We start from the raw sequence: 22723 nt of genomic DNA on the forward strand, positions 1-22723 counted from the left end.
CTAAAACAAGTATGAGAACTTCTTTTTAAAAGTTCATTTTGGCTGATTTTCTTTGCATGAGGGAGACTTGCAAAGATTGATATCCAGGTCAATTACTTGCTGGTTTCCAAGTCCATAGTTACAACTGTTTAGTTTCAGTGGCAAAACTAATTTGGGTTGTCAGGATGTAATTTTTTTTTTTCCATTTGCTATCAAACATCAGCTGATAGGCAAAGAGCTTGAAGCTGCCCTTCATGTTTCAGATAATGGTAAAAATAACAGGCACTTAGCGTTACCATACTAGGGGTGTGGTTCTCCCCACTTGCTCCTCTCTCTCTCTCTCTCTCTCTCTCTCTCTCTCATGATAAGCTCAATGGGTTGTCTATTTTTAACTTCCTGTTCTTTCCTTTTGGCGGAGTAATCAGTGCGAGCAAAGAGCTTTCCCTGAATGAATCCTGGAAACCCCGTGGCTGTCTTCTGACATGACCAGCGGACACACATCTGTGCGGAGACTACCCGATCTATAACTTCGGCTTCTAAAGTACCATGTCCAGCAAAGAAAGCCCTGGTGTGGGGGTTTCAACGACAACTGTCAGCTCTGTAGCTGTACAAGCTGGGGACTCCAAGATCGTGATAGCCATGGTGAAGGTAAGCTGACAGCTTGCTTTTCTCTATGCGGCTGTGACTTCTGGGGCATGTTGGCAACCTTGAAGGATACGGCGTACCTTCAGCAGTGCAGTGTAGATAGCTGCAAGTGCTCTAGACTGCTTAAGCCAGCAACTAGGAGAAACTTCTAAGTTTCACCAAGTCACCAGTGTCCCTTTGCTGTTCAGCTAGCTAGAAAACATCTGCAGCAGCCCAATAAACCAAGTCACTATATGTTTCTAGTCTGGTTGTTGAAGGCAAGGCACTGTGACAGAGGGTCAGGAATGCCAGCTGACGATTCAGGAGGGCCAGGGCAGTGCTTGTGATTGTTGAGTGGAGGTGATGGAGGTGGGGGAGGCAGGAGGTACTGTGTAGAGCACTGGAGGCGCTGGCGTGTGCCCCGCAGCACTGGTTTTCACATGGTACAGGCACTTTTACCCCCTTGTCCCATTTGCTTGGATAGACTCTGGGGCCACAGGAGTAAAGGATGTAGGTGCAACTAGCTTTTAAGAACAGAAAGCTAGCTGTTTGGGGTTTAACTGCATGTTTTATGTCTAGCAACTTTTGTTCATTTGCAAGGAAGGCCACATAGCCACACAGCCTTAGGACGAAGAAGCAGTCATGATTTTCTTCCCTATGGAAACGCCCCACTGAAACCTCGGCAGCATTATGCTTGGCTTTAGACTTTTTACCACCTAAGGGAGTCATGTTTAGTGAAAGGAAAACTGGAAAACAAGCTGGTGTCCCTGGCCAGTTACTTTGAGGACCCTGTGGGACTTACTGAATGGCTTTTTCGGCCCTTCATTAGGGCAAGGAAAAGGCCTGCTTAGTTTAATTTAATTGCTGCAAAATTTATGGTAATTTGAAAATTCATATGAGGAAAACAAAACTTGACATTGAGCAAAATGATTAGAAGCACAGAGTGCAGGTTTCTGCCAAGGTCAAAATAGCAGCGTGGGAGACCTGTGCAAGGAAGGCCTTAGCAGACCCCCGCCCCCGCCCCACCCTACGCCCTCTTCTCTCTGCAAAGGCGTGAGTGGGCCTGGGAAGGAGACTGGAGCAGAAGCAGTTAGAACTGATGATCCACCATGATTCAGAGACGCTTTGAACAGTGAGGGAAAGATGCAAATCCCTTGTTTCTGAAGTGACCATTTATTTTCCTCAAACACGAAACACTCTTACAGTAGAATGAATCATAATGGCGAATGACCACTGCGAAAACCAGAACTATACTGAACAACAACAACAACCAAAAGACCTTTAAAATTACACTGAAAACTCTTATTTTCATTGAATTCTGTTTCTCAGAATGTAACTCACTTTTCTCTCCACAACTCCCTCAGGTTGGGACCATCTCCACATAAAACACACTCCAAAGTAGTCATAGAGGAACACCCTCCTTGATGAACAGGGAGGCTTGTGTCTGGTCTTTAGGGGACTTTGCACCCTAATTTATGCATGTGGAATTTCACTAACTTTATGGAAATGCTTAGTGAGAACACACTTGTGAGAATTTATTCTGTGACTTTGCAATATTGACTAATCCATCATTTGTTACACGTGTTTCTCAATTGGGAATTTTAAAACTTCAAGTCTATATTGCAAGAGAGAACTTATTCTAAGAATAAAACAAGAAAGGGCCCAGGCTTGTACTAGACCGGTTTATTTCAATGTTCTGGGTCCATCTTAATGGAAAGAAGCAAGTGCAGTAAGTTTAACTGGAAATTACAAATGAAAAGTGAGAAGGTTGAGTGACAAGGAGTAAGAGGAACTAAATGTTCATTCAATTCATTTGTATCTTTAGTGTGGCAAATGGGTTCAGCTGCAGCTAGCCGAATCACAGCCCAATCTTCTAGAAATTGGGAGCAGTCAAGATGAAACCAAAAAACTACTTCATGACCATGAAATTCTTCTGGCTAAACTCAAGGTAAGATTTTCAGATGTGAAGCAGAGGAAGAGTTTTTTGTTTTGTTTTGTTTTTTAAGATATTCTTGATGTCTGTCACTGCTATGGGCATTTATAATGCAGGTAGATAATGGGAAAACGCTACCATTGTTATGACAAGCATCAGCATAGTGCTGTGTAAAATTTCCATAATGTGACAGACAATATGGAGGGATAATATTTTCCCTGTGGAGAAGTTCCCATCCCCAGTGAGAAAGAACTGTGTCATCTCCCACTCCATGCCCTTCCTTTGGCACCATGACAGTGGGCCAAGCTTTCTGTTTCTCATTATGTTTTCTGGTCAAAATTGTTTAGGTACTCCCCTGGTGAACTTTCCCAAACCTTTGACTTGAGGCTTAGCACTAAAAGTTCTCAAAATGGTAATAGCTTATGAAGCCAGACCTGCTGGAGTTATTTTGTAGAAAATCTAAAACTGCCATTGATTGGGGACTGTCAAGTAAGGTCAAGATGGATGTGCCATCCCTAATGCCTAGTGAAAAGAAAAATTGTGGGATCCCTTGTTCACACAGCAAATATAGGGCTGCAGTAATGGCTTCACAGTCAAGGTGCTTGCCTGCGGAGCCTACAGACCAAGGTTCAATTCTCCAGTGCCCATGTAAACCAGATGTACATGGTGGTACATGCGTCTAGAGTTCATATACAGTGGCTAGAAGCTCTGGCATGCCCATTCTCTCTCTCTATCTGTCTCTGACTCTCTCTCAAATAAATAAATAAATAAAATATTTTTAAAGCAAATACAGTTTTCTTGATCTGTTGAAATAATTTTTCTTTGCTATTTAGTGTTTGGCTCCTTCAGGTATTAGGGGCATGTGGGTAAGTGCAGACCCTCTTGGGTGGCCAGTCTCCCTAGTGCCTGGGTGGAACCCACTGTGGGGGGAGTAGCCAGGAGAGCAGACAGTGCCCATTCCCTGGGGGTGGACCACTTCTGCCACTAGGTTCCAACTTCCAGTATTTACTTTGTGGTCCCATGAGACTTCACTTGCAAACTTGCAAAACACAAGTGGAAAGGAAATGTCCTTAAAAATTTCCACAACAAGGACAGGTAAAGCTTGAAACCCTATGAGGTCCCATTTCCCTTCTGAGAACACAGAACTGTGATGCCGCCAGCCCTCTGAGTCATAACTCCCATAGGCAAAAAAAAAAAAAAAAAAAAAAAAAAAGTCTTTGTTAGGATCAAAGAGGCCTGGAGATGATGGGCATTCTGTGGTCTGAGTATTCCTGCTCAACTTTATACTTGCTTTCTACTTCAGAGGCAGATCTAATTTGCATCAGATACATAGACTGAGGTCAAAGTATTTGGGAAAATCAGACTGAGAAGTTGAAGAAGGAATTAGCACTGAAAAAAACACCTATTATAAACTGAAATTTACTCCCATGTTTGACAGCTTCTTGCTCTGGTCATTGGCATATAAGTTGTCATCCAAGACAACAGGCCCTAGTTAACAGGAAGGCTTGTGTATATTGATGGAAAAACATTATAATGTGAAAGAACATTGAATTAAAAGACCTGTGTTAAACTTCAATTATACCATAAACTAGTGCAATCTCACGAACAAGGCAAAGCCTTCTTGTGACACAAAAGATGATGACATCAAAATGAAAAAAAAAAACCAGAGGCTAATTGGATGGGGGGGGATTCATTGAAGGGTGGATTTGAGAGGAAGAGAATGGGAGTAGGGGAGATTTATCATGACTTATTGTCTATACTTATGGAAGCTGTCAATAAAAACTTTAAAAAAGCAAGAAATTCTTGAATCTCCAATTCCATGAACTGTTGGAATCCAATACTTTCTTGCTATTCCTGCTCATTTCTGGGGTTCACATCCTCATTTCCTGTGGGTCCCTATCTGTGCACCTGCCCCTGTTACCAAAGCTAATATGGCCTTGAAACCACGTGGCTTCCTTCCCCAGGGCCCACTGTAACTCATGCCGTCTGGCTTTCCTAGTCCACGGGTGAGTCATGAGTGGTGGAGAGGCTCACGGCAGACTGGGTCTCCGCGTCTCTGTCTCCTTCCTTCATCTCTTCAATGTTATCTTAAATGGAGCCCTGTGGCTCTCCCCAGCTCCCATGTTCACACTGTATACCCAAAAGCTCAGGTGGGAAACAGGTTTCCATTTAATAGGGTCCATCAACTTTGAGAGGCACTTGGAGTTCTAGATTCTGAACATCTGCTTCTTCTATGCCAAACCTCTGGCTATAGGCCAGCTACTTAAGTCTTATGGACTTCTGGCTTTTTATCTATAAGGGCAGAGGACAAATCACAGCTTCTTATCTAGTGTAGATCTTATTATTAAATGCCCTGGCATCCTGGAGCTGTTTTCAGCCTGCCTGCAAATGAGTCCAAGAAAATAAGCTGTCAAGTAAAGTGATATTTTGGCCCCACCCAGGGTTCTTGCCTTAACCACTTAATGTCCATCTCTCATTTTCCCCTCACCTACCTGCTTGCTATCAACCTAATAACTAGGGCCTAAGACATCTTAAATAGTTGATCCATCTTCTAAACATTAATGGTATTTTAAATATTCTTTTTAAATGTCTGTTATAAAAGAGAGAATTATCAGGGAATCTAAAGTCTATTTAAGATGCACCAAATTAAAGTGGCAAGTTCCATCTTGTAAATGGACAGATCACCAATTCAGCTGGTTCACTGCTTACTAGGCTTTCACAGGATGCACAAAGCAACCTGTAGCAGGAAATTGTGAGACCAAAGTGATTTTTAGTATGAGATTTTCAAAAGAGTTGGATGTTAGTAATTCATGAAGCCAATATTATTTAATGCTTATTCTAGGCATTTTTTTGTATGTATGGCCCTGAAAAATGCTTCAATGGTAAGAAAGAATGTTCTGAAAGGGATATTGGAAGGATGTAGGAGTCAGAGCTGAGTTCTCTCTGACTTGATCATAGCATTTAGCCTTTTTGGTTTCAGGGAATATATCTGAAAAATTAGTATAATAACAGTTACCTTCACACACCAAAAGAAAAATCTGGAAAGAGAAATGCAATACTGTATGGACGTGCATGCAGTGCCATAATTATTTAATTAACAATGAATATATCAGAGTAATTGGATGTTTAATAGAAAAGCTATTTTCTGCCTTCAACTGAAAATTATCTCAAACCCTAGTAATTCATAATAAATGGGAGAATTCTAGGTACACATAATTTTTATGAGTGCTTCTAATGTTGGTGATGTGTATCCTCCAAGAGATCTTATTTTGCCTTCAGCAATGTACTTAACAATCCCAGTGGAATATCCAGAGAAAAAATATTTTCCTGTTTTTAGTGGTAAAAACATAACTATGTGGAAAAGGCTTATCTCCCAAAAGGCAGCTGTATTCCTAGTCCTGCTGAAATTATTTCTAATGAACAAAAGCATTCAGCAAAGGAAAAGAGAAACTTAAACTAGGTAAAGATCTGCCTGTGGCTGCTTGTAGGCAGAAGAGGTAGAGAAACTTTCAGAATGTTGATAGAATATTCCTCCCTCAGCCTCGGCCTTCCAACTGTATTAGGGCTATGTGTGCCATGAAAACTCCTGAGCATGGCTCCAGTGTTGCAGATACATGACACTGGACTTCCTCCCATAAAGAATGACCCTTCCATGTCTAAACCACCAAGACATTTCACCTCTTATTTGACTCTTGTTTCAGACTAAATCTTTGGCTCAGTGGAGGCTTAGGTTTTCCTACTTCTGATGATGGAGGTAGACATGAATGCACCACAAATAGAACACATTAGCAGCAGTGTGAGCTAAAGCCTTATTGATCTTGGCTTACACAAGGGGTGGTGATGGATGGTTACTGGCTACAGCACTTACTCAGATTCATTTAACATATTTTTATTGTGCTAAAACATGTAACAAAATTTAGCATATTAATTATTTAAGTATAAACTTCAGTGGAATTTGTAACATTTATGGTATATAAAATCATCTATACTATTTTCAAAGCAATTTTATCACACCAAAGGGAAATTCTATTATTATCTCTACTGCAAACCTATACTCTGTTTTTCTCTCTATGAATTTGTATATTCTAGGCACCTGATATAAATGGAATCACATAGTATCTGTCCTTTAGGGGCTGGTTTATTTCACTCAGCAATGGTATTTTCAGGATTTGTGTAAATTGTGGTCTGTATTAGCATTTCATTTCCTTTAGAAAAATGAATAAATAAATGATGAATGACACATTGTCAAAGAAAGACTGCACATTTCTTATCTGAAATACTTAGGACCAGAACTGTTTCAGATTCTGAGCTTTTAGGATTTGAGGGTATTTGCATAATGAGATATCTCAGACAATGAGCCCAAATTTAAATACAAAATGCACATATGTTTCAGATGCATCCTCTGCATATAACCTAAAGCAACTTTAGACAACGTTTTCAGAATGCTTGTATGTGGACTGTGATCTATAACATGAGGTCATGTGTGGAATTTTCCATATGGAGGGTCATAGCAGTATACAAATAGTTTTGGGTTTTGGAGCATTTCTGGTTCCATATTTTGGATGAGGGATACTTAAAATACTTAAAAATTCATTGGTCTATGTACACTTGCAGTTGTTTGCACTTTTGGTTCTTGTAAATAAGGCTACAGTGAGCATTGACAGACATGTCTTTGCTTGGGCACCCATTTTTACTTTTCTCCAATATAGATGTCAACTGCATAATTGCTGGGTTATATGACATTTCTGTTTTTCCACAGCAGATATGAAATTTTACATTTTACAGTTCTACCAGCAAATTTACAATCCATTCTGCATTTCATTTTCTATGTTTAAATTTATAATTATTCTACTAGGCAAAAGCATCTTTTTATGTTTTTATTGGCCAAGTGGTACATTTTCTTTGAAATATCTATTTAAGCCCTTGGACCATTTTGATTTTTTTTCAAGTTAGGATTTCACTATACCCTGGAATTCATTATGTAGTCTCAGGGTGGCCTTGAACTCACAGTGATCTTCCTACCTCTTCCTCCTGAGTGTGGGATTAAAGGAGTGCACTGCCACACTCAGCTATGAATAATCTCTTTTTGTGACTGGAGTGATATATATATATTTATACATTAGAGAAAATTTCACAGAATGTATTGTGAATATGATGAAAAGCTTTCAGTGTTTTAAGAGGACTAATATTTTACATGTCTATGTCATAGTAGGTTTTCATTCCTCAACGTTTACGTCACTAGAAGGCATCCTTTTTTCTTTGCCTATGTTTAATATACTCAAAAGTTTGGGAACCTGTTTCAGAAGACAAAGAGAAACATCTGCTCATCTTTCCACTTTCTCTTCCCTGTGGAAGGGAAAAGATCTGCCACCTGCCTAGGAAGACTTGGGGAGAAGTGTCCATGGGCAGCCCCAGTCATGAGCTCACTGTGAAGCGCTGCTCTTGGGCTCTCTGTCTGCTTCTGCTGACCTGACCAGATGTCCCAAGCTGGCAGATGTAGACTGCAACCCCATCCCTGACGGTCATGCCCCAAGGGCTGGGTTTTAAGGAGAAAAAGTAGGAAGTCTAATAAGCACCATCGTACAGGTATCTTTACCCTTAGTAAGCATTTTGCACCTTACTTGGCCTCAATGTCCACTTCTCACTCAGTGTGGAATGTTACAGGGAAAGGGATGAGAACAATATATATTCCAGGCTTCCACACAGAACCATCTGTGGCCCAAGTGGATTTGTGCTTTATTCATAGGAAGCTCCTACTTTCCAGCAATCATTTTGAATAAGGTCATTGTAGTAAGGTGAATGCAAATAAGGAGTTCTGGCAAAGCAAAGAAATCATAGACAGTTTAATTTCTCAATTAGGCTTTGAAATTGAAGATTTTTTTTTCTACTAAAATAGCAAAATTCTGAAACATCAAAAACTTCCTGGTGAGTAGCACTATTTCACTTGACATTTTTCTGGTCTACAAGTTGCATCCTTTCTCTTCAGTCCCTTTAAATGGTAGGGACATATGGAGAGATCCCAAGGACTAAATCTGAATTGTGTTCTTTAGATCTAGTAAGTGCCATGATTAATTTTAGTCCATTTGTGCTACTACAACCAAATGCCACATCACAGGGTAGTTTATTTCTCACAGTTCTAGGGTCAGGAAAAATCTCTGGCTAAAGTGTAACTGGTGAGGATCAAGCTCTGCTTCTAAGATGATGCCTTATTGCTGCATCCTCCAAAGTGAGGAATGTTGCATCTTCTAAGAGACAGGACAGAAGGAGCAAAGACGAGACACAATTGCCTCTTTCAAGCTGTCTTTAGTAGGGTTAATCCATTCTGGAGGACAGAGACTTCTAGACCTATCATCTTCCAAAAGGCCCCCATTTTCCATTCCTCTTACATTAGGGTTTGTTTCTATATATAAATTGGGGGCAGGTGCATTCAAGCCATAGCAGAAATGTTGGTTTATAAGATTCTAGAGAGTCTGTGATTTGTTACTGTGATTTGTTCATGCCAAGCAGTAATCTAAAAAAGTCCACAATCAATGAAGTATCGGTATGAGTTGATTTCTTAAAGGTGCAAAAATTCTACAAGGAGAAAATTTTATACATTCTGAGATTGGAGGCTCTGCCTCTTGGCTTGGCAATCATGATTGGGCTTCTTGGGACATGGGTTATGTGAAGCACACGTATTCCCTGTGGCTGAGATACCAATTGACACTAATGTGGTAAGAAAGAAAGAGAGGCATTCTGCATTTTGTGCAAGGAGCACAGCATGGCTGCATTGCACTGGAAATCCTTTTGAGCACCCTGTAAAACCCAGTAGGTAAGAAGATTATGCCAGGGTAGAGATGCTATCAATTAGGCTCCATGGAGAATGGAGCCTATGTCTCTTCTCTTAAGATTAGTCAAATCCTTCCCCTGCTTTGACAAATAAAACACAGTATAGATGAAACTAGGCCAGCTTTTGGGCCCAAGACTCAAGAAAATAGTTGATTTTGCATTCTATAATTTGGGTCAGTCACACTTAGAACATGCCCAATTTGTAAGAAAGTCACGAGGCATAATGGAGGTCTAAGTGGAGGAGGACTCAGGATCCCAGGCAGAAGTACTGGCCAAGAGCCCAGCTACCAACTAACCAACTTGCCTGTCCAAGCTGAGCAAAATAAATGACTTCTTTTGACAATTAGAAGTCAGGATGGTTTCTTCCATAGCAATAAATAACTATGTTGACATCCTCTAAGGATAGCACGCCTCTAAAAGGAGCACTCATGAAGGAAAAAGAAAACAAGGATTTTCTTGGGGAGATAGTTGAGAAATGTAACTGAGTTTTTCTAAAATGAACGATGGTGTGGTAGTACTAATGAGAAAGTGGCAAAGTTTCTTATGACTCACTTTTTTCAGGGACAAGTGAACGCATTAAAAGAACATATCTAGCTGGATGTGGTGGCATACACCTTTAACCCCAGCACACAGGAGGCAGAGGTAGGAGGATTGCCATGGTTTTGAGGCCAGCTTGAGACTATGAGACTACATAGTGAATTCCGGATAAGCCTGGGCTAGAGTGAAACCTTGCCTTAAAAAAAAAAAAGGGCTGGAGAGATGGCTTAGCGGTTAAGCAATTGCCTGTGAAGCCTAAGGACCCCGGTTCAAGGCTCAACTCCCCAGGTCCCACGTTAGCCAGATGTACAAGGTGGTGCACGCGTCTGGAGTTCGTTTGCAGTGGCTGGAGGCCCTGGCGCGCCCATTCTCTCTCTCTCTCTGTCTGTTTGCCTCTTTCTCTCTCTGTCTGTTGCTCTCAAATAAATAAAAAAACAACAAAAACAAAAAAGAAAAACAGGAGCATATCTATTAGAATGTTAAACTTATTTGTATCCTGATTTATGTTTGTAGTTATAATTATATATTCAGGGATATGCACAAATTGTTATGGCTATGTGTGGAAGGAATGACTAATTTTGCCAGGGAAATCAGGGAACGGTTGACAGAGAAAGTAGTATCTGTGCTGATATCCTGGAAATGAGTGTGGATTTTCCAGACTTGTTAGACACATTTAAAGGGCAACAATGCAGTGGTAGAAAAATATTTGCAATTTACACGACAGTTAAGGTTATCATCTTTTATAATAATCATATTGATAAAAAAGAAAGATAAACCAGAAAATCAATTAACAGATAGAAAAACTCACAGAAGAGAGGCAAATCCGTAGATATGAGAACACGGCGAGCATTAGCAATGGTTTGCGTAGGAAACTTGACAGCAACGGGAAGTGCATAGGAGCTTGCGCTGCTGTGCCGGTAGAGCACGAGGGAAGGGGCTCTGCTGCAGGCGTGGCGGCGGGCGAGGGGACGAGCAAGCATGAAAATGTGAAAGGCTCACTTCTGGAGACACAACCCCCCCCCCCCACTTTTAGGCATCTGTTCTTTGAAATGAAAACGCAACCAAGGTCTTGGTAAAGTACTGCTTTTGTTGGGTTACTGAGCATCTTTGTTTTTAGAATAACAGGAAACAAAACAATATCCAGTCACGGGAAAGACATTTATAAATTGATCACTTACTTATGCATCCCTTATACTGTAAAGTATTATATTGAGACATACACTTCCTTTATGTGACCTAGGAACATTCTTCAATGCTTAAACCAAGCCTGCCTGAGCATTTTCTTACATTACCATTGGAAGCCTGGGTCAGGAACATAATGAGGCATTTTTCGGTTCTTTAAACTGGAGCCTCCAAGCTATTAATTATTTATTTAGAAGATAATCCATCCTAAAAAAAAAAAAAAAAAAAGATAACTCACAACCCAAACTGTTTCATGGAAAGTAGACCCCATAGTTCTTCCTGATAATGACAAAGGGGCTCTTGGTCTGTGATTTAGATTGGCAGAACCGAATCGGACAGTCAGGAAATGCAGATACATGCATGATACAAAGACCTGGTGCTAGAAGATGACAAGCCGTCTCCACTCCCCACCGTCAATTCGGCTACGTTACATTACTCTGAGAACCTTAGGCTGCGCACATGCATTTCAGGCTCTGCCAGAAGGCAAGAGATCCTTTTGCTCAGTCAAAAACATTTGTATACATTGCACTTAGATGAGCATGAAGGGAAATCTCTTTATTCTGCTTTTTTCTTTTCTTTTTTTTTTTTTGTTTTTTGAATCAAGCCCAACAGACTGGCTTTATTTCTAGGCAAGAGAACAAGTGAGCAAGAGAGAGAGAATTGGCTTGCCAGGGCCTCCAGCCACTGTAATCAAACTCCAGACCCGTGCACCAGCTTCTGCACATGTGCACCCTTGCCCTCTTGCATCACCCTGTGCATCTGGCTTGCATGGGATCTGAAGAGTTGAACATGGGTCCTTGGGTTTCAGAGGCAGGCCCCTGACCTGCCAGGCTGTCTCTGCAGCCCTGTTCTGCTTTGTTTAAGTCTACTATGTTCCTGCCTAGTTAGCCTCAGCCCAAATACATATTTTCCAAATTATGGATTTTGCCTTAAAATTGTAATAATGTACAAATATGTACAGAGATTTAAAAACAACATGACTGTCTCATGACAAAAAGGTTAACTTCTAACTTCACAGACAGCTTTGTCTTACCAATTACCTGCGCCTCCCCTCCCCCATCCTGCTACTATCTCATGCTTTGGAGGACCAGCATTTGCGTGAGATTGGGACTTTTGTCTTTGACTGGTTACAGCCCCAGGCAACATAAATGGAACACCCTCCATACTGGGTCCACTCATGTGACTGTAATCACTGGCAGAATGCTCTTCTGCTCCAGAGGTGGAGTGGTGGACAGGCGGTAACTCAGGGAAAGATGGAATTCCACATACCACCACAGCAGCAGTGTTTGACTCATTCCTCTCCCTTTTTTCCAAGATCAGGTTCAAAGGCAGATTGACACATTGTTGTATTATATCAGAAGTAGACAGAAGCTTTCCAAAGCTCCCTTTGTCAGGCCCTGTGTACAATGACAATGAACCTCCAAGGAACAGAGAGGAAGGGGAAATCACCTGGTCTTGTGTTTGATCTCTGTGGGTGCAATGTCTCTGGCCCAGCCCAAGCCATCTCCTGATCCACCCTCTATGCTCAAGAGCTGTGGCTCTGGTGCGGGCAGTGAGTTTGCATCATCTTCCTCTCCCTGTGTCCTTCCCACTGCTTAGGGAGACACAGTGGTGGGCATGGCAGGTCATGAGCAAAGCCCTAGCTTTCAGGTGAGAGGGCTGTCCCTGGTGCAAATCTCAGGCACTGTGTCAAGCCAGGAAAGTGAGACATCACAGAAGGTGACTCCATGGCTCATATTAAATAAGTGTGATCTGGTTCTTTTTTAAAAGAAAGACCAAGTGCTTTGCCAGTAGACATGAAACTGAACTGCAAGCTCTCAAATTCAGTTTCAAAAGGATATATATATATATATATATATATATATATACACATATATATATATATACACACATACATATACATATATTATATATATATATATACACACACACACATACATATATTATATATATATATATATATATACACACATATATATATATTTGTTAAGTAATAGTAATACATAAAGTATATTTTACGTAATATATTATATACATTATGTTATATATGTCATATATGTTATAATATAACATAAGTAATATGTATATTAAGTAATATTTTAGATACACACGTATATAATATTACTTAAGAGCCAACTCAAAGCACATCCCAAGTTTTTCCATAATTGGAACCAGAGAAACCCCAACCACCCAAGGCTACTGCTACTGCTTTCTGATAACAGATTCTTTGGTTCAGTAATCCCACAGGCTATTAAATTTTGATTAATGTGTTGAAAAGAAAATGCTTTGCTAGTATGTTAGACTTCTTAGAGGAGCAATAAATAGAAATATGTAATGTAAACCACAATTGCAAGCCACATTTGTAATTTAAACTGTTTGGGTAGCCACCTATAAATTTTAGAGCACTAAATGTTTATATAGAAAAGAATAAATATCTTAAATTGATCTAAGCTTGATGAGAAAAATAAAAGCAAATAAAATCAAAGCAAGCATAATGAAGGTAACATAAAGAACAGCAGTGACTGCAATTAAAAGCAGAAGAATGACAGAGAAAAATCAATAAAGGATCAATTAAATTGAAATTTGAAAAAGCCAATTAAATTGATAAACTCCTAGCCAGACTGAGAAAGGAAAATAGAGAAGACCAAAATTACCGATGTTGGACATGAAAAATGGATATCACTATGAACCCCATAGTCATTAACTGTACAATAAAAAATGCCATAAAGATCTATATGCACTTGAATTCAACAATTTAGATGAAATGAGACAATTCTTTGACATCCATAAATTACAAAAATTTAATAAAAAGAAAAGTAAAAGGGAAACAAGTGAAAGTAATTTAATAATAAGCTTAACTTACCCCAACACAGGACATTATCATTCAGCAAGTAATCATTATAAAATTATCAAAGATATATTTCATCTTTTCTGTACCAAGACTTCAAGTCCAGTAACATTGTATGATTTCAACCAGGCTTACTTTCAAATAGCTAGTGGCCACTGTATGTCCAGTATGATAGAGTTAGAGAGTAAAGTACTCTAAATCTGTGAATTTATTTTTACTTGTTTTTTAGCTCAAGAGACACTTACTAATGAGCCAAGTATATGCAAGACCTGAAAAGACAAACTGTGACATGAGATTTCTTACAGGAAAAATATTTTTTTTAAGACAAAGGCTAAATTGGGCTGGAGAGATGGCTTAGTGGTTAAGCGCTTGCCTGTGAAGCCTAAGGACCCCAGTTCAAGGCTCGATTCCCCAGGACCCACTTTAGCCAGATGCACAAGGGGGCGCACACGTCTAGAGTTCATTTGCAGTAGCTGGAGGCCCTGGCGCACCCATTCTCTCTCTCTTTCCCTCTCTCTCTCTCTGCCTCTTCCCCTCTCTGTCTGTTGCTCTCAAATAAATAAATAAAAATAAGCAAAAAAAAAAAAAATTTTTAAAGGCTAAATTATTTCTATTGGCAAATTTCTGTAAGGCAGTTAATTAAGTGATATTTTTAGACCTGATCATAGAGGAGTAAAATATTTTTCCTACTATGCTATTTTTCGAAAAATATATGTGTGTGAATATATTCATGCATGAAACTTTGGTAACTGTTATGGTTGATGTTTGCTTTAAGTATTTTCCTTAAAACCAGTATCAAAAGCAATTTGAAACAATAAAGACAAACTGTGTTTTATGACAGTGTGAGAGACTGACAATAGAAGACAGTAATTAAATGGTAAATTGTCTACTTACAAATTCTGGAAGCACTTCTGCACATTTCATTAATGCTTTCATAGGTAATTAATTTGTTGTTCATTGTTCATCTGTTGCTCAAATATTGCTCAGTGGATTTTTGACAGTTATGTTGCTTACTAGTGATAAAATGAGACAAATGCAATTGAATCCAAAAAATAACAGATTCTGTTAATGTACTTTGCTTAATGTTGGTTTTAATGTGATTTTTTTTTTTTTTTTTGCTGATTCAGAATCTTAGTCTGTCTCAATGTCTATTAATAGTTTACATGTACATCTTTTAGCTCCAGAAATTTCTATTCAAGTCCACCTTGAAGCATTATAAAGGTAACCTTCACAAGACTGTTATTTATTATCAAGTCTATCCCTGCTTGGCTTCCATACTAACAAGTATATGTATTTGATATTTAAGTGATGAGTATATAATATCAAGCAAAGATGCTTTCTGTCACATATTTGGAAAACTTGGGCTAACTCTTTGGTAATATTTTATTTATGGTGTAGACAATGGCCTAAATTCTGAATAATAAACAAAGGAGTGACATAAGTAGAACTGAAAAATATGGTAGCTAATAACTTGAGTATTCCACATATTTCATTGTCATTTAATATTTTGTGATTGGAGAAGAGATTCACAGACTAGATATTACCTTATAAATTTGGTAGAGATTGAGATCTTCAGTAAAGCTTTTCAATCTAGCTGTGATTAGCATTGCCTGGATGTTTTAAAAAGCAAGCCAGGACTCATATCTAGGCTCTAACATGGAAAAATTGTTGAGTAACCCATCAAGATTAGAAAGACACAAAATTATTAATGCTTGATTTCATTTTTCTTCCAAGAATGATAACAGCAAACTTATTTTCTATATTACTTGAGATTTACAACCATCCTACAGAATAGCTTCTCAAAGTACAGTGAATATCTTCAATCCTGAAATTTCAACCCAGTGTAATTCATGACTCATTGAGAATGATTCCTTCTAATGGATCAAGTTTATAGTTATACTAAAGTCAAAGTCAAAGAACACCCTTCAGACAAACCCACAAGTAGCTAAACTTGAAAGCAGGATTTTCCATAATTGCTACAATTTTCATAAACTTGTGGATTTGGTATATAGGTGTAGGATATCATGTGCATACCCACTCAGGTTGGTAGACAGAGGGTGCAGATATGAAACGTTGTGAAATAAAGTTCCCCCACCTTAGAAAGTTTACAGAAGAGGCAATGAGCACTATGTGTTGGTCATCTGCTCCACACTTGTCATCATCTTCAGTATTTAATCCTCAAGTATTTAATCCCAACATTTTATGGAAAATATGTACATTTAACAGATGCTTAAACAGGTTCAGAAGTAGTATATGACCAAATAACACAATGGTTTATGCCATTTTAACTCAATGCCTCACCAAATGTATTCAAAGAGATGTTGATATTTAAAATGTGGGCATTGCAAGCTAGCATATGGAAGACAGGGCTGGCAGGTGGCTCCTTAGAAGAGTCAGCAGCCCTGGAGAGCAGTGTTCCTGATCTCCAGGTAAGTGATGTGTAAAGACTGGGCCTGAGGATCATATTCCAGATTAGAGGACCAGGTTAGCAAATCTGTTGAGATACATGTAACAGGTGAACATCGGCCCGTTGTGAGCCCTGTCAGAAGCATCAAGTGAGGCTCTGCTGGTACGAAGGAAAAGGCAGAGGTCGGAAGGCATGCATGCTGGGCTGTCTACATGGTTAGATTTCATGGTAGCCAAGCAGGGATATACTTGATAATAACAGTCTTGTGAATGTTACCTTTATAATTCTTCAAGGTGGACTTGAATAGAAATTTCCGGAGTTAAAAGATAAACTATTAATAGACATTGAGACAGACTAGAATTCTGAATCAGATAGCAAAAAAAATCACATTTAAATATCTTTATAGTAGTTAATACATTATGTTCATGTAATAGAGGCATATTTTTTTAGATGAATAGGTTATAAACAAGGTATTTCAGAATCCGTTTATTTGACATAGAGAACAAGTTCATAATCAATGATTATCCTACCCCGTTAAGTCTGCAGTACAAGAAAACAAGAAACTGCTGGTATTATTACCTCATTGCCAAAGAGTGCCGTTTTAAGTTAGAATTCCCTGTAGATGTGACTGAATGAATTCTCTAGACTAGTTTCAGGGGAGCCATTGTGGCTGGACAGCAAGGCACAGTCATTTAATAAAGCAGGCTGTGGAAAGAATCATATTTGGCAAAGTCACTCAAACTCATAAAGAACAAAACTGCGTGTTCTCTCTGATATGTGGGCCTTAGCTCGTAATATCTGTAAGTGAGTATGTATAGAGGGTAAATGTGATAAAACCTAAATACATAGATCTATAACCAAAAGTGATTATAAAAATATGAGCTGGAAGATGTGGAAAGGATGAGGGAAAGGATACATGTGACATATAAACAGAAGGAGGGAAAATATCACAGGGAGGGGAACTGGAGGGGGCAGATGGGATGGGGGTGTATGAGTGAGGATGGGAAGCAACAAAAACAAATTGTATCTGAAAATGCTCCAAAAATATTTTTTTTAAAAACTCAGTAGTAGCAAAAGTAATGCATTTTTCTGAAATGCAGCTTCAGCAAGAGGATGGTACTGACAAGAACCTCCTGTTCGAATGGGAAAGATGAGAGACCTCTACAGAAGAGGGGCAGTGAGCTACTGAATGATTTGTTTCCTAGGAATCTGGATGTCCCTGAGATACAGAAGTTGTGAGAGGAAGCGCTAAAGCAGACACATGACCTGAGTGGTTTTACTCAGGTGACCAGAGATGGAAGGACTATAAAGAAAGGGAAGGCTAGCAGGCTCAGGATGCCAAGTGGTCATGGTGCCATGGATCTCCTGGTGTCCTGGATAGGCAAGTCTATAGTGGGGATGCTGTACTCTAATGATCTCATTCTGGTGACTGAGGAAATCAGTGAGAGTGAATGGCATAAAGACAATGTCCAAAAAGCAGTCAGAGAAACAAAGACCTCTGGACCAGTGGGCAGGCTTGTCCACCCATATAGTTTCATTCCCTTTAAAGGGTTTGCAACAATTCTGATGCCCCATGAGGACTAAGCAGATCTGGCTAAAACCAGAAGAAACAACGTCTATGAAACATCCAGATGAAAGGTCTCGAATAGAGTGGCCATCAGCAGAACCTGTGTTGGTCACGGTTTCAACTGCTATGACAGATGCCTGACAGAAACAACTAGAGGCGAGGCATGGCTTCCATGTCTCATGATTTTAGCCCATCATGGCAGGGAGCGCCTTGTGAGGAGAATAGTTCCCATCATGGTGGACATGAAGGAGAGAGGGATAGAGGGGTGTGGGGAGGAATACCTGTATTGGCTGGCTCTCTAAATTTTCCCTCTAGAAACAGCAGCAAATTTAAGGAGTCTTCTGTCAGATTTGGCAGTGAGAAAAGCACTCATCTCTGACACCTCATCAAATGCTGCCTGCTTGGACTGTTGGCCTGGTTTACCACTGAGTATTGTTGTAGTCTGTAAGTTGTAGTCTTCACATATCTACCATAAATCTGTCTCTTGCATTTTTGTGTTTGTCGTTAGACTATAGACATGTTTCCATCTCTAAGGACTAAACCCATATTCAGATTATATGTTTAATAGATACTTATAGAAACAATGAATGAATACGGTATGCATTCCATACTCTCTGAGCAGTAACTACATCTCTGTGTAGCAACCAAAAAACCATGCAAAGTAAAGGAATGCAGGCAAAGAAATGCAATAGTGATGATTTCAATATTGTTGCCAACCTTGCCCTTGAAGGTTTTAAGAAGACTCAATTATTAATGTCCATTTGGCTCTCAGAGAACATGGTGGGACTGATAAATTATTAACCCTATTAGTTTTTCTGATTTGTATCATTACTCTTCTTTTAACTGAGCTGGAGGATGGATTTCGAAGTTAATTATTAATATCCTTATTTTACCATACCAAATCAGTTTGCCCTGTGAGCTCTCCCTGAGCTTTGGTCTGCTCGGGGCCTGTCATTCTCCTTGATGCTTCCTCTGGGCTTCTCCATCTACATGTGTCATATGCAGTGTAGTCTCACCTGAACGTGGGGCTTATTCAAGCATGGCCGGCATAACGTGCTGCAAGCGTGGCTTTCACAGCATCCACGCCCACATCACCATGTGCACCTGCTGAACAACTGCTCCCCGGTCCCCAGCAGAAAAAGCTCTGGGCAGAGCAAGCAATCGGCACATGGCATCTGGCTCTAAGGCTTCTCCTCTTCACTTAGCATTGCTTTTAATGTTGGTTTCCTTAAGTTATGTTTTTTGTTTTTTTTCAATGAGTGAATGTATTTCTCCCAAAACTATAAGCTTTCCTCTGGGTAGAGACAGTGTGGCACATACTGAGTTATTATCTGGATTTTTTTTGTCTAAATGTAAATGAATTTGAGCTTGAATCATGACATGTATAAGAACATAATTCAGTGAATATTGAATGATTTCTATGTGTTAGCCCCATTAATTTTAAATATTAAATGTCTTATTTGTCTTTAGATTAGCCATCTGAAATGATCTCCATGGCTTCCTAGTAATTGAGCCTATATGTTCTGCCTTCCCAGATATGAAATTCAGTGTTGCGATACAGTTTTATATGTATGCATATAAACTGTGTAAGTAACTTTCAGGCACGTGCTTATCCTCTCATTCTCTCAGTTTCCACACCTGTAAAATGCAGGCCATATGTGTGCCTACCTGAGAAGATGGGTGTGTGGATTCAAGCATTTGAACAGCTAAAGCATCCAGGGCAGGATTTATCAATAGTTAGGGTTGAATGATTATTACCCATCCATTCTTTGTTTTCATTTGGATATTTTTTATTCGTTTTCAAAAAGGAAAGGAAGGAGTGAAGAGAGAGAGAGAGACAAGGAGGGAGGGAGAGAGAAAACATGGGTACACCAGGGCTTCTTGCTGCTGCACACAAACTTCAGACACCTCTGCCACTTAGTGTATCTGACTTTACATGGGCACTGGGGAATTGAACTCAGGCTATAAGGCTTTGCAAGGAAGCACTTTAATTGCTGAGCCATCTCCCCAGGCCTCTATCAGTAGTTTTCATCCTCACTTTACAGATGAAGTAACAAAACTCACTCCAGTCAAGTCATTTTCCCAGTTCCTACACTAGGTAACCGTGGGCTGGGACTACAACCCCAGTGTGTTGCCTTTGTGCTGTAGCCATACCCAGGTACAGGCTCTCTGATCATGTGGACTCAAGAGTTCACTCATTGAGGAGAAGTAAGAAGTATAACAATGGCATGAGTCACTTCTCACCTGCCTCAGAAGGACCACTCAGTAATGAGTGTCACAGCTTCTGGTCTCATAGGATTTGAAGGAATCAAGTTACCGTAGCAACAGGATGTCTGTGTGGCAGGCTGGAGCCCCACCTATGGTCTGCCTGCTCTGTGTTTAGCATTGCAAGGGACATGAAAGAAATGGAACAGGCACTCTTAGCTTTTAGAAATTTATAATGTATAATGCATAGAGGACAAAATGACCCTGTTAGGCCCACGAAACCATTAAATAACAGCACATTCACAACATCAAGGCACTAGATGATTAATTAAGTCCCCAGATGAAGGATGCTGATAGTGAAAGCACCACAGGCAAGTTTAGGGGAAAAACTAATTTAGCTGGAAAGACTTCGTGGAGAAGGCAGAATTTAAGGCCAGCCTTGCAATACAGTGCTGTGGGAGTAAGTGGTACAAAAGAGAAAAGTTTTTGAGAGGAATGAAAGCTGGCTCTCCGGGCCAGAATTGTCTCCATCCCACCATGGGCTCTTCATCCTGAGAACAGATGTTCCTTACTCTCTCATATTTATTTATTCTTCTGTTTGGTACAAACACTTCCTAATGTTCGAACTTCTATCAAGTCTTAGGGAATGTGTCATTCTCTTTGGTGTTGTTTTTGTTTTTGATGCAGCCAGTAGAGTTCAAGTTCCTCAGTAAAACACACAATAGCATTCTTGATAAGCCTCCAGGAGCCTGTTTCTTTTCAGCCACACAAAAGCAGCACAGACCTCCTAGTAAAGGTAGTGAAATCTAAACAAATCCAAGAGTGCAGACAACCCTCAGACAATAGAAAACACTCTCAAGAATTAAAGCTGTGCACCTGTAGATTCTTTCTTTCTGCCTCCCTCCCTTCTTCCTTTCCTCCCTCCCTCCCTCCCTCCCCATCCTCCTCCTCTTCCTTCTTTTTTTTTTTTTTTTTTTGAGACAAACCCTGCAAACTGCTTTTTTATTTTTATGTGAGAAAAAGAGAATTGGCACCCCAGGGCCTCCGGCCACTGCAATCGAACTCCAGATGTGTGCGCCCCCTGTGCCCACGTACAACATTGAGCGCTTGTGTCACTGTGCATCTGACTTACGTGGGACCTGGAGAATCGAACATGAGTCCTTAGGCTTTTCAGGGAAATGTCTTAATGACTAAGCCATCTCCAGTCCACCTGTAGATTATTTCTAATTACATTATTTACTTCAATTCCCATAGCATGCCTGGAAGAATCATTTATATGCAAATGCCAAGGCAGAAAAAAGATAATGCATTCATGGAAAGTAATGTTGAAGACATTTTTGGGTACATTTGTGGCATTTTAAAAATACCATCTTTTATTGTACTAAGGAAACATTTTTGAACAACTATTATTTTGCTGTAAATTGAGGAGAAAATACCTGAATCTATTTACCTTTAATTATACAGGGACGACGTTGTAGGCTTTAAAGGTAACATTTCCATTCGGAATGAATTGTTTAAGGTCCTTTAAATAGTTTTGATTTGAAAAAATGACATACAAAAAAACTCCTTATTACTTTTTAAATACAAATTGACTGATACAAAACAGTGACAGGATTTTCTACTTTTTTTTTTTTTTTTTTTTTTAGTCTCTATCTGTCATTGGCTGTGTGTTTGGCATTTTCTCCTGCCAGCAGGTCCGTGGAACTCTTAAAGCTCAGGGTGTGGCCAAGCTTTCTTAATTACCCAAGAGCTGTGGTCTGGCTCTCAGGTACAGCTACTTGTCTACTTCCACTTGAGACTTGGCCTGCAAGGCTCCAACAGCATTTTCGTGGAGCTCTCCTTTCAAGCTGGAAGCTGACCAGGCACTAAAGTCGGCACTTTGTGTTGAGTGCCAGTTTGGATTAGGGGCAGCTGTAAAAATAGGGCCAGGCGATGACACCACCCAGCAACCCTGTACAACAGGGTTGCAGCTAGAATTAGGAGGTGGTATGTAATTTCTCTTTTAGCAAAGCAGTATTTTGAAGTCAGATGGTCATCTGCATACAGTATACATAAACTCAAAATTGTAGTTTACATTGGCCTGGGAAGATGGCTCAATGGTTAAAGGTGCTTGCTTGCAAAGCCTGCTGACCCTGTGTTCAATTCCCCAGCCACCCATGTAAGACGGAAAAGTGTCTGGTGTTCATGTGAAGAAGTAAGGGCCCCCAGAGTGACCACACAAACAAACACAGTCACAAATAAGTAAAAATTAAAAAATAAAAGGATAGTTTACAGAGGACTAACATGTAAAGAGCAAAGTAAAGATATAAAATGCCCACTAAGGGCAGTTTATAGTTAGCACAGTATTTCTGGTATAAGCGTTTATTTATCTTTTAATATTTACATATTTTTACTTAAATGCAAGAGCCTAGTAAAACATTTTAGAAGTAAAAAAATTAAGCCTGGCGTGGTGGCACACACCTTTAATCCCAACACTTGAGAGGCAGAAGTAGGAGAATCACAGTGAGTTCGAGGCCACCCTGAGACTATATAGTGAATTCCAGAGCAGCCTGGGATAAAGTGAGACCCTACTTCAAAATACAAACCAACAAACAAACAAACAAACAAAACACT

General features: G+C 39.7%; 1 protein-coding gene across 1 annotated transcript in view; it reads left to right on the forward strand.

The window, feature by feature from the left end:
* The first annotated feature begins 401 nt into the window (after nt 1-401).
* Nucleotides 402-22723, forward strand: part of Ccdc141 (coiled-coil domain containing 141) — a 197855-nt gene continuing 175533 nt past the window's right edge. The window contains exons 1-2 of the mRNA XM_004660290.2: nt 402-627; nt 2429-2551. Of these exons, the coding sequence (XP_004660347.2) occupies nt 526-627; nt 2429-2551 (225 nt within the window). The 5' untranslated portion in view covers nt 402-525. The remainder of the gene's footprint in view (nt 628-2428; nt 2552-22723) is intronic.

This window comes from Jaculus jaculus, chromosome 4, assembly GCF_020740685.1.
Source record: "Jaculus jaculus isolate mJacJac1 chromosome 4, mJacJac1.mat.Y.cur, whole genome shotgun sequence".
Lineage (NCBI taxonomy): Eukaryota > Metazoa > Chordata > Mammalia > Rodentia > Dipodidae > Jaculus > Jaculus jaculus.